This window comes from Populus trichocarpa, chromosome 11, assembly GCF_000002775.5.
Source record: "Populus trichocarpa isolate Nisqually-1 chromosome 11, P.trichocarpa_v4.1, whole genome shotgun sequence".
Taxonomy (NCBI): domain Eukaryota; kingdom Viridiplantae; phylum Streptophyta; class Magnoliopsida; order Malpighiales; family Salicaceae; genus Populus; species Populus trichocarpa.
In genome coordinates, this window is record NC_037295.2 from 8,409,052 (window position 1) to 8,421,972 (window position 12,921).

The 12,921-nt window shown below is 30.9% G+C and overlaps 1 protein-coding gene and 3 non-coding genes across 4 annotated transcripts; all 4 read right to left on the reverse strand.

Moving 5' to 3' along the window:
• Positions 1-7,173: 7,173 nt before the first annotated feature.
• LOC7483593 (60S ribosomal protein L32-1) lies at positions 7,174-9,369 on the reverse strand. Its single transcript, XM_002316705.3, has 4 exons — positions 9,147-9,369; positions 8,923-9,026; positions 7,718-7,899; positions 7,174-7,624 (listed from the first exon to the last, which is right to left on the reverse strand). The coding sequence occupies exons 2-4, from the start codon at positions 9,010-9,012 to the stop codon at positions 7,495-7,497; spliced, it is 402 nt and encodes a 133-aa protein (XP_002316741.1). The 5' UTR covers positions 9,013-9,026; positions 9,147-9,369; the 3' UTR covers positions 7,174-7,494.
• Positions 8,289-8,372, reverse strand: LOC112323437 (small nucleolar RNA Z196/R39/R59 family). Its single transcript, XR_002976883.1, has one exon. It is a non-coding gene; the product is annotated as a small nucleolar RNA Z196/R39/R59 family (small nucleolar RNA).
• On the reverse strand, positions 8,427-8,509 carry LOC112323435 (small nucleolar RNA Z195/SNORD33/SNORD32 family). Its single transcript, XR_002976881.1, has one exon. It is a non-coding gene; the product is annotated as a small nucleolar RNA Z195/SNORD33/SNORD32 family (small nucleolar RNA).
• On the reverse strand, positions 8,788-8,869 carry LOC112323443 (small nucleolar RNA U31b). The gene has a single exon (XR_002976889.1). It is a non-coding gene; the product is annotated as a small nucleolar RNA U31b (small nucleolar RNA).
• Positions 9,370-12,921: the final 3,552 nt, after the last annotated feature.

A 12,921-nucleotide genomic window follows, 5' to 3' on the forward strand; every position in this document is an offset into this window, starting at 1 on the left:
TTTGACATGATCAATTTCTAGGAACAAATTTACAGGGTCATAGGGTTAACATTTTACTTGTTCCTTATTCTCTATATTAAGGATCAATATGTTTTCTATGCATATGTGGGATGACTGGATTAGTGAATTGATTCGAATGGGAAAGGTAAATTTTAGAACTCACAATCAAGAATTGAAAAGGTCATTCAAGAAAGCTAAATTCATATTAGAAAATCTTGACCCGATGACTTTTTGAATTAAGAATCGAAAGTTCTGAAAGTTCAAAGAAGAACTCGAAGAAGAAGTTTACTCATGCAATTCAATTCTTAATGACAACAAAAATATGTATTTTCAATGTTATTTCATCTACTTATAAAATATGGCTTACAAAATAAACCTTAGTTAGCTAATGGACTTAAATTAAATTGAATCTACATATCTAACTTAAATCTAGAATTGAATAAAAATAAAATAACTATAATTAGTTATTGGGCTTAAATTAAACTCATTTAAGGAACTAATTTAAATTTAAAATTGAATAAGAATATGGTATAAAGTACATGCTTGTATTTAATGAGGTCCAATCCGTATATTCCTGAATGGTAAATTATAAGCCTTATCGGAAGACTTTCCCGATGAATGATTGCTATAAAATTTTAATTCTATAGAAAACATGGCTTTTAAAATCTTTTAGCAAAAGTTTGGTATGATCCAACGATCGATTTGAAAGTTATGATCATTAATATAAAGTTATATAATCAAGCTCTAGTACATGTTAAACAACCCCTTTTTCATACTTTGATCATATTGATCAATGCTTAATCATCATTTGAGTTTCAACTTCATGCTTGATGTCATCTTAGAAAGAATTCTTAAAAATTTCTAGGGCCAATTATCATGAATCAGTCTATTGAATGCCTTTATGATCCCCTTGACTCTTGCCTTTATAATAAGTCCAATCAACACATGCAACGGATCCTGTAATGTTACTTGTTAATTCTCATTATTCCTCCTCTCTTCAAAAGGATTTAGTATCGAATCGCCAACTACATCAAAAGGAGAAAGATCAGAAATGCTAAATGTGGCACTAACATTACACACACGTAGAAGTTCCTACTTGTATACATTGTCATTAATCCATTCAATGACTTGGAATGGACCATTCCCCCTAGGATGCAACTTAGATCACCTATGGGTTGAAAACTTTTCCTTCCTCACATGCATACAAACTCAATCACCATGTTTGAAGATCACTTACCTATAATCCTTATTGGATTTAGATGTACATTGTTCATTCTTATTTTCTATTTGTTGTCAAACACTCTCATGAAGTTTCTTTATAATTTCTTCATCCATTTCTATACCTTTTTCATTAATAACTTAGCCAAGAAAAACAACTTTATCCATGCAAAAAGAATATTTTTTAAAGTTGGTATACAAATTTTCATTTCTCAAAACATTAAACACACAACAAAAATGGTTAATAAACTCCTCTAAGCTTTCATTGTACACCAAGATATCATCAAAATAGTAATAAATTTGCTTATAAATGCACGCAATACATGATTTATTAATCTAATAAACGTGTTAGGTGCATTAATGAGATAAGATAAAATATACAACCACTCATACAATCTATATTTATTCTTTAAGATAGTTTTTCATTCATCTCTTTTTTTCATCCTAATTTAATAATATTCACTTTTTAAATCAATTTCTAAAAAGATACATGACCCATCCAAATCTTTTAATATGTCATCTAACCTATGAATGATGTTATAATTTACCATAATACTATTGACACACATCCTCCATAATATGTCTATACTTTAAACATACCATAATATGTCTATACTTTAGCCTATGAATTATTGATAGCCTTGCAATAAACACAAATTTTTCAAGACACATCATTCTTAGGCATGAGTAGTACTGAAACCGCACAAGGACTCATGCTCACCCTCAAGTACCTATCAACCAACACCTCTTTAACTTGCCTTTAAAACTCCTTTTTCTTCTCTAGATTACTTTTATAGGTTGGTCAGTTGAGAATCAATTTGATGTTTTATTCACTATGAATATCATCAGGAAATACATTTTTCATATTTTTACAATAAATAAATAGCAATAATAGGAAGAGATTTTTCAAGATTGTTAGTATTAAAATATATCTTTTTACATAAAAGTACAAATATAGGCTGGGTAGTGTACATAACACTCTTGACATCACTCTTTTTTGCATAAAAGCTCACTTGTTTCTTCTTTTTTTTTCCCTCAACAACCTCTATTTCATTCTTCTCACATGACCTCTCTCTCTTTTCTCTCCTCTCAGACACCTCTTTCTTTTCGTTCATTTTAGCCTCAATCTCTCTTTTTAACTTCAATTGGTCTTTATATAATTTTTTTAAGGTTAAATGTACAAAGGTAATGGTTTTATTATCTTTTTTTCAAAATAATATCTATTCTTGAATCCATCATGAATGACCTTCGTATCGAACTACCTTAGTCCACCTGGTATGTGACCTGCATGTATGGGATCAACATCACAAAGAACAAGAACTTTATCATTTACCTCCTAATTGAAAACGAAACTAACACTTATTTATTCACATTTACTTCCCCACACTTATTCAACCATAATGGCTTATATGGCTTATGGTGTTTTAAAACAGGCAAATTTAATTTTTTAACTAAAGTAATGCTAGCTACACGAGCATAACTTTCTTTGTTGATAATTATATTGCATACCTTGTTATTGATATGTCATCTAGTATGAAAAATGTTTTTCTTATGCTGCCTCAACTCATTCTCATTGATTTAAGCACTCAATGCACTCATAACTACAAACAACTCACCCCAACTGGATATTCTATTTCATCATCATTAACATCCTCAAGTTGCAAAATTTGATCATTCTTACTATCATTTTTAGTTTTCCCTTCCTCATTATCACATATAATCATAGCTTTTTTTGTTTGGACATTAAGAAGTTATGTGTTCTATCCCTAAACATCCAAAATATTTTATATCATGATTATGAGGTGGTTAATAATCATATTTAACTCTAATATTAATGGATACACCTTTCCTTCCCTTAGGTGGTTTGGTTTTTCCCTTAGAAACAACCTTATCATTCTTTTTCTAATTTGGTCTCCATGACACAAATGAATCGTAATTTCAACTTGGCTTTGAATTTTCCTTCTTTTTTTAGTTGACATTTCACCTTCATAGCCATATGCACCATATCTTTTAATTCTATATAGTGATATAACTTAACAATATTTGTTATCTCTCGGTTCAGACCATTTAAAAATCTTGTCATGATAGCTTCCTTATCCTTCTCCATATTTTTCTGAATCATAAGTGCCTCCATCTTTTTAAGGTAATCTTCAACACTCTTAAAACCTTAAGTAAGACTCTGTAACTTCTGATAAGATACCAATAGTAATGTTAAGGATGAATCTTCTTCTTATGACAACCTTTATTTCATCCCAAGTCTTAGTAGGCCTTTCATGATTTCTCCTCTTATTCATCCCAAGTTGATCTTATTATATGATTGCATAGTCAATAAACTTTATCACGACTAACTTCACATTTTTCTCCTCAAAGTAATTATGATAATAAAAAAAATAACCTTACTTTCTTCTCCCACTCTATGTAGATTTCTAGATCATTTATTCCTTAGAATGAGGGAATCTTTTTTTTTTAATACTCATAAGGCTCATATCTACACTATCATGACCACTAGTATCCCTTTTAATCCCTCTATCACGCCTATCATCATTTTACTTAAATATGCTTATATCAATCATTGGTGTTTGATCACCTTTATCTCTTTTGGAAGATGTATTTGAAAGTCATAAAAGATATTAGTAATAAACCTTATACACTCCCTTATATGTTTGTAGTGTCACTCCACTTGTATTTTATTATTTACTTAGCTTTTCTCGATCTTAATCTCACACTCTTTTGCTTTTTTCTCACTCTTAACTTCTCCTTTTTAGTTTTTTATTGAACTAAATGAAATCAATCAAAAATAAAATTTGATGTAGTGTTCAAATAAGAGAATTCAAAGAAAAATAAAAAAGGCAAACAAGAAACAACAAAGAAATTTATGAAGTAAGAGCATAAAAAAAACAAATTATAAAGGAATAAGGTCTGGTATTAGTTTAATGGGATATGTAAAGACAAAAATTTAGCATTAAGAACTATTTTGAATGGCAAATTAAACACCAAAGATTAACAAAGAAATACTTTCTTGAAGAACAACTTAACAAAACAGATTGAACTACTTAAAGCAATTGGAAGACAAGAAAACCAAAAAATTAATAACATAAGCTAAAGAAATTTACGCTAACTATTTTAATAAATGTGCATAAGGTGTATTTAAACCTAAATGGTACGATTCAATGCAAAGAATAATTATCTATTTTGAAATCTTAAAACAAAAAGGAAATGAAATTCAAATAATAACAAAAACAATAAATTAAATATAATGAACCTGATTTTATAGCCAAGCTTTTATACCAAACCGATACAAACCCAGAAGGCTAAACCTTATAACCCACAATTAAGAATTAAAATACTCACCCAAGAGCATAAGGTATATGGTTAGAACACCTTAAAGATGATATCTTTGATAAGTTTTGGAAGTTAAATGAAGAATCCAAGCGCTCTCATGTCATTCAATTCTTAATGATGAAAAACATTTATCTATTCAATGTGATTTCATCTACTTATAGAATATGGCTTTAAAATAAATCCTAATTAGCTAATGAGCTTAAATTAAACTCACAAAACTAATTAACTAACTTAAATCCAAAATTGAATAGGAATAAAGTCCAAAGTTCATGCTTGTATTTAATGAGGCTTAATCTATATATTCTCGAGTAGTAACTTCTAGGCCTTTTTGGAAAATCTTCCCAATGTTTGATTGCTATAAAATTTAACATTTATAAAAAAAAAATAAGATCACTTTTAAAATCTTCTAGTAGAATTTTAATACAGTCAATGATTACATTGAAAGCCATTATCATTAATATAAAGTTGTGTAGTCAAGCTCTAGTACGTATTAAGCAGTCTTATCTCTTATGTGGATCATATTGATCAAGGATTGATCCTCTTTTAAACTTCAACACCATGATTGATGTCATCTTAAAAGGAATTCTCAAAGCTTGCTCGGTCCAAGTATCATGAATCCGCTTATTAAATACATCTTTAATCCTCTTGGCTCTTGCCCTCGTAATAGATCCACTTAACACATACGACGAATCATATAGTGTTATTTGTTGATTATCATCAGGAATAAAGACTTATAGAAAAGTATGTAGTCAAATAATATACATAAGAATAGTTTTGCATAATTATTTATGAACTGGCTCTTGCCCTCATAATAGATCCACTTAACACATACGACGAATCATATATAGGCTATGTTTGTTTTCGGGAATTCACTTTCCAAGAAACCACTTTCCAAACTTTCCTGTGTTTGTTTGCCATTAGAAAAGTTGGTCAACGGAAAACACTTTCCAGTCAAAGAAAAATTTGGCTTGGTTTCCAGGAAAGTGTTTTCCTGAAAAATTTGGGCGGAAAACACTTTCCGGAAGTTGTGAAAAATTTAAAAATGTCATATTATTTGCTAATTATATCAAATTTGGTTCTTAAACTTTTTATTGTTATATATATTTTGTATTGAATATTTATTTTTCAATTTCATCTTTTAAAATTTAATTTTTATATTAACTTTGGTCCTCATTTTTATAATTGTTATTTGCTTTTCCCTTATCGTTTTTTTATTGAATTTTTTTATGTATCAAATTTGATCCTTATTCTTTTGATGGTTACTTATTTTATTTGAAATAATTTATAAAGTGTTAACTATTATTATTTTAATTTCTTCATCTTTCATTTTTTTTTTTTTTAGATTTGATCTCTATTATTTTGATTATTATTTATTTTATTTGAGATAATTTATGAAATTATATTTTTTTTCAATTTCATTCTCATTCAACTTTTTAATTTGTAAGATTTGTTCCTCATTATTTTAATAAACTTGAGAAAAATAAAACATTAATAAGTTATTTTCCAGCTTATTTTTCATGACATAACCAAACACTGGAAAGTGTTTTCCAACTTATTTTTCATTACACTACCAAACATCGAAAAATAATTCACTTTCCCGGAATTCACTTTCCAAAAAGAAACTATTTTCCAGCAAACAAACAGGGTCATAGTGTTATTTGTTGATTATCATCAGGAATAAAGACATATAGAAAATTATGTAATCAAGTAATATACATAAGAATAGTTCTACATAATTATTTATGAACCATTGTAATTTGGAACGCAATACTATTGAAAAAACATACAAAAATAAGATATAATTTTAACTATAATATAAATATATTTATATATGTACCGTGTAAATTTACAAATTACATTAGAAGAAACAATAAGGGGTAGAGCTTTCACCATAGAAAATTTATTGTTGCTCTAGACTCATTGTCATTATGGATTGGAACAGTGAAATTATCATTTTGGCCTTCTCAACAAAACACAATTGGCCTTGGAAGTAGGGTATAATGGTCTTTTTGTTGTTTTTTGCATAATAAAAAGACTAATGTACCATTTGAGATAAATAATAATAATAATAATGCAATAATGGGTAGAGGCATTTTCAGAGACACCAATCTAGTTATAAATTAAAACAAATTGTTCACCACGGCTCATGTGCACTAAGAACGTCTAGCTATAGTGCCTTTTTTTCAGTCCTTTGGCACTTATTGACTTTGATCCTTGAAATGTTTTTTTGTTTTTAATTTCATTATTATGTAATAATTTCTTTTGATTAGTTTGATATGGCGTATGGCTGTATGCAATGTTGAAATAGGTCATGGCATGAACAAGTACATTTTGGTCTCGGACTTTTCTAATCTATTTATTGTTACTGATTTATATTTTAGTCATGAATTTCATTTATTTTATGTTTCAGGAACTTGAGATGAAAGAAAAATCTCTACACATTAGAGAGAGAAGAGGAAGTGGTTGAGAAGTGATCAAAATTAAAATATAATTATTTTGTATCTTTGGGAGTTTTGGGGTAAAAATCAACTTATTATTAAGCTTCTTGGAGTGTTTATCTAACACAATTTTATCAACGATAGTCATTTGAATTTGAACAAATTGATAGTACAGTAGAGTTGAATTTCATTTGCCTGAAATATATTAAATTTAGCCACTTAAGTAACCCAATGTTTCTTTTTGAGAACCGAAGCTCCATTTTCAATGATACTCAACACTATTTACGGACGGAAAACACCATCTGACTTTCATCTCGGCAACCCTACAAAATAATACAGGGGAGGAAAGCGCCAGCCACAGCACAGATGGGCAACAAATGTAGTATTGCTATCAGAGGATATCCTAATTTACCAGGTTACAGAGACTGTACAACTGCAAAATTCGCATACTCGATATGGAAAATAATTCCTCCCTCCTCAACATAGGCTCTCCTCTTCATTCGTCCTCCTGGCTACGCAACCTAGCGAGCTTGTTAGTTACAACAACATCAAGCTGCGCAGCTCGCTCCACAATCTCTTTCCTTTTCCTTGTTGACACGTTATGTGCTATCTCAGCGCAGTAAGTCCTGGATCACGTTAAAAAGAATCGTCAATTGGGAAAGAGAGTGATCTGCTTGGTATAAAGTACTCTGACAACAAGAGCTCATCTGTGTTTTTACCTGTTGTGCATCATCAACACCTCTAGCTCTTTGACATTGTGGACAACAAATTTCTTGAAGCAGTTTGGAAGATAATGACGAGTCTTCTTGTCAGAACCATAACCGATATTGGGCATCAGAGTACATCCCTTGAACTTTCTTCGAACACGAGAATCAATACCCTTTGGTCTGCGCCAGCTTGTCTTTCAAAAATTATGAAGAATGAAACATAGGTATCAGAAGGAAATGAAACGCTTATGAAGAAGATCCATATAGTAACATTGAGAGAAAGAGAGTTATGGGAAACAAATCTAAGAAACCGGCTAACAGGCAAACATAGGTAGCCAGGCAAAAGAGAGATGTAAGCAGGAATAAAGTAACAGTAAAGCTTGTAGGGACCAGCTAACTGTGTCGCAAGGCCTGTTTATAATCTGTTTCTGCCCTTAACATGAAATGACCAGCCACAAAAACAAATTCTGGACATCAGATACCATGGGCAAATGGCAACATATAATAGACCTCTACATCCTAAGAAATTTAGAGATGATAAACCAAGCATAAGAAAACCACATAGAAAAGACTAACCAAAATCTGCAACCTCAGCCGAAAGATGGTGATTTTTTATGATCATCACAGGACAATCAGCACTGACAAATGATTTGCATCATAGATTGCAGTCTAAATATAGAAAATAGAATACTATATAATAAACAGCCAGATGGATATGCAAATGAGATCAGATGGTAGTGCATGTATAAAATTCATCATCCTAGGACTAAGACCGGGTGTCAAAAAAGCTTCATCATATCCTTCAAACCCAGGGACAAAAGAAAAAGACTACAACTCCTATCCTGTAAACGAAACAAGGAAATCAGACTATACAATTATACTGATTGAAGATTAAAAAAAAAAGGGTAGTTGTTTAGCCTAAAAGGGACCGGATAGTCGATCGCTAGCTCGCCATACTGCAACCAAAGAAGGAAGCAAGTGAGACTGGGTGTCAAATGGACTCTTCATTACAAGGCTAAAAAAACCAATTTTTTTTTTAAAAAAAAAATTATAAGACATGATACAATGATTATAAGTTGAAGGAATCAGACAAGGAATGTCAATCACCATCCTGCACCTCAAAATGCAAGTAAGACTGGGGCGACAACAAGTATCATCATTTTCCTTACAGAATCCCAACGTTGTAAGCTAACAAATTTAACAAAAGTAAATCATACCTTGACAGAGATCTTGCGGTCACTTTGTGGCCTCTTGAACTTCTTAACTCTCTTCTTAACAATCTTCTTCGTAAGCAACGGCACCGCCATTTTCCCCCTCCTCCCTGCATTCAAACAAAACACACACCAACCATATTAATTTGTTAGCTCCATACACATAAGATGATAAGATTTGAAAATCAAAGAAGAGAAGAGAATAGAAGATGGAGAGACAGGGAGCTCACGTTGGTTCGCTACGCCTACACCGCTGAGATTTCAAGAGTGTGGTTTGGCTCAAGATTTATATAAAGGGAGAGAGAGAGCATATTTAGGGTTTTCTGTCTTTCCACGGGTCGAATTCAAGAGATCTGGGCCTTCGTAGAAGGACAGATCAGCGGTGGAGAATTATGGTTCTCTTAATTACCAGCCATGCCCCTGTGGGTAACACCTTGGCCATCTGGGCGATCGGGTCTTACAGAACTTGTCCAGTTATTTGGAAGCGGACAATTTTTTATTTTTGTTGTGTATTAACTATAATTAAAACTTATCAGTATTTTACTATAGCGTGGAAGTAAATTCACTATGAATTATATTATTATACACTATAACATGAGTACCGTAAATTATAAGTGATTTCACTACAAGCTGCACTATTGGTGAGGGTATGTGAGGAGGCTGCAACCTGCATACGGACACCTGGCGCTTGGCTGCCAAGCCTGGGTGCTGGACAGGCCACGCCTGCTGGGGTGATGGACACGTGGCCCTTGGGTTGATGCCTAGGGGTTGGGCACATCACCTACACCCACGTAACGCTTGGGTCCTGCCTCAATGCTAGCCATACCACGTGGCGCTTGGGTTCTGTCTCAGTGCTGGCCAAACCACTTCGCTCACGTGGCGCTTGGACTGCCTGCTTGGGGGCTAGGCACAACCCAGAGCACACGTTGTGCTTGGGTTGCGCTGGGTGTGACTCATGTCTGCACCCCACTTGGGGGCACCTAGCGCTTGGGTAATGCAGCTGGACCCAAGGAGAATGAGTCTGTCGTCAGGGCCCAAGATCAAAAGGTCTGGCATCAGGATCTAATTATTATTGGGTCCTTCATCAAGACCCAAAGTTCTTGAGTTTTAGGATTTTAAATATTATTATTTATTTTAATAATAATAATAATAATAATAATAATAAAATAATTAATAAATTTCAAAGAAAATATTACTATTAATATTGAAAACATATTGTCATTTATATTATAAATTTTATGGTATTTTTTATAAAAATAAAAAGTTAGCCCATGGCGTACTATTAATAAAAATATTCAACAATTCCAGGTATTAATATAAAAAATATTATAATTTGAGTTGTAAATATTATTATTTTTCTTATAATACAAAGTATTCATATAAAAAATATTTTTATTTTTCTTATTATTCAAAGTATCCATGTCAAAATATTATTATTTGGGTTCTAAATATTATATATATATATATATATATATATATATATATATATAATTTAACATATTCATATCAAAGATATTATTATTTTTATAAGAATTCAAATTTTTAATATAAAAAATATTATTATTTGTGTTCTAAATATTCTTGGAATTAAAAATAGTATTATTTGTGTTATAAATATTATTATTATTACTATAATCAAAAGTATTGATATTAAAATTATTATCTTTTGTGTTATAAATTTATTATTTTTATAATAATTAATATTATTAATCAAATAATTACTAAATTAGAAAAAAAAATATTCTTAATATTAAAAAACAAACATAGATTTGATTTGAAAGGTAAAACTAAAAATTACTATTATTATTATCATCATTAATAAATTTTAAAAAATTGTTATTACTATCGAAGAAAAACTACGTGGGGACGCATGGCGCTTGGGCTGCTGCCCGGGGGCTGGGCGCACCCCTTGCGCCCATGAGGTGCTAGGGTCCTGCCTCAGTGTTGGCCACGCCCCTGCGCCCACGTGGTGCTTGGGTCTTGCCTCTGTGTTGGGCACGTCATTGGCACACGTGGCACTTGAGCTACTTGCCTAGGGGCTTGGCACACCTCTACGTCCACGTGGCGCTTGGGCACGCCAAGACCCAACTATCCTTGGGCCCTACATGCTGCAAAACCTAAAAGAGCCTTGGATCGTTGGTTATGCAAGGCTCAAAATAGCCTTGGATCCTGCCATTATCAAGATCCAACATTTTAAGAAAATAAAAGGTGAGTCTGCGGCTTAACTAGTTATAATTATAACAAAATCTAAAAAAAAGAATGGAGTTTTCTACTGTGAAAACACTATTGGTTTGTTGTTTGTTAAAAGTTGGATTAAAAAAATTTATATAAGAAAATTTATAGATATTACTATTTTTTTTATTAAATATTTTTTTATACTGTATAAAAATTATCTTGATTTAATCAGGTTAACTTGAATCTCTAATATTTGTTTTTTTGCTAATATTGTTTAATATCATTGCAATCTCATCGGGATATAAAAATCAAAGTTGTAAGGAAACCTTAAATGTTGCTCCATCCACGAGCTTGTGTGAAGTAGTAAGACCATGGAAGATGAAAATAGGAAAATTATGTAATGAAGGAAATTGTATGTAAATTGTAATAAAAGATGTAATTATAGTAGAGAAATGTAAAAGTAGTTAAATAATGTGAAAATGAGAGGAGAATTTATTGTTAAGTGAGAAGTGTCGGCCAACCAAGAGAAAATATATGAGAAATTATGGAATTTTATGAATAAATATGTAATTGGATGCATTTAAGTATTTAAAAATATCGATTATGATGAGATGGATTTAAATAGAATTTTTGTATGTTGGATGAAAATAAAAATAATGTGTGATTAGAATTTAAACACTTTAGATAGTAAGGATATGAATTCATAGTTTTGAAACCCGGCCGACCCGGGGTTGGAACTGGACCGGATTAAAGAAAAAATAAGAAAAGAAAAAACCCAGTGTGACTCGGCGGGATAACCCAGTAAGACCCGGTTAAAAACCCAGTTGCAACCCGTTGATTTTTGTTTTTGTTTTTACTAAAACGACGTCGTTTTGATTTTAAAAAAAGAATTAACTTGAACGACCCGGTCAAAACCCGAAACCCGAGCCTTGGATTGGGCCAGGTCTAAAAACTATGTATGAATTAATGTGGTAGAATTTTGTTGATTCAAGAGAACTCACACAAGTAGGATTCAGATTGATGGAGAAAAAATCATAGAAAAAAAATATTGCAAAGTATTGGTAATTTGAAAATAATTATCGGATTTATTGACTTTCATGAGGAGATTGTCATATTATTGACAATTGAAAGAATTATTGAATTTATTAACATCCATGAAAGGATTGTCGGATTGTTGACAATCAAAAGGATTGTCATATTTATTGGATGAATTGTCAGATTTTATTGGTATTCGTGAAAAGATAATCAAATTGTTAACAATTGGATGAATTGTTAGATTTATTAGCATCTAGGAGGGATAGCTGGATTGTTAACAATTAGAATGATTCTAGGATTTACTGGCATCCATGAGGTGATAGCTAAATTGTTGAACAATCAGAAAGATTGTTGAATTTATTGGCATCTCTCGGATTATTGATAATTAAATGAATTGTTGAATTTTTTGGTATCAATGAGAGAATAACTGAAATGATGGTGATTAAAAGAGTTGTTGAAATTATTTCAATTAGAAGAGATTGTTCTTAAGATTATGATAATTAATTTTGAATTAATCAATTATGTCTATACTTTAATTGAATTAATTCATAATATTTATTGAATTTAATTGATAAATAAGTTTAATTTACATGTTTGGAAGAGATAAAACTCAATTTATTATACTACCCTCATATTATTTCTTCAAAAATATTTTTTTTAAAAGGCTAAATTAATATTTTTAAAAAATATTTTTAATATTAAATATTTTTTTAATTATAAATTAAAAGAGTTGAACCTAATATATTTAATAGTATTTTTAGAGATTTGAAATTCAATCATTTAGCAACCAGAGAT

Bases quoted from the DNA above. Each gene is read 5' to 3' on its own strand.
- LOC7483593 (XM_002316705.3), bottom strand. From the start codon at position 9,012: ATGGCGGTGCCGTTGCTTACGAAGAAGATTGTTAAGAAGAGAGTTAAG. The intron at 7,900-8,922 runs GTATGATTTACT...AATTTTTGAAAG, and splicing joins ACCGCAAGATCTCTGTCAAG to ACAAGCTGGCGCAGACCAAA. The intron at 7,625-7,717 runs GTAAAAACACAG...AACGTGATCCAG, and splicing joins GTGTTGATGATGCACAACAG to GACTTACTGCGCTGAGATAG.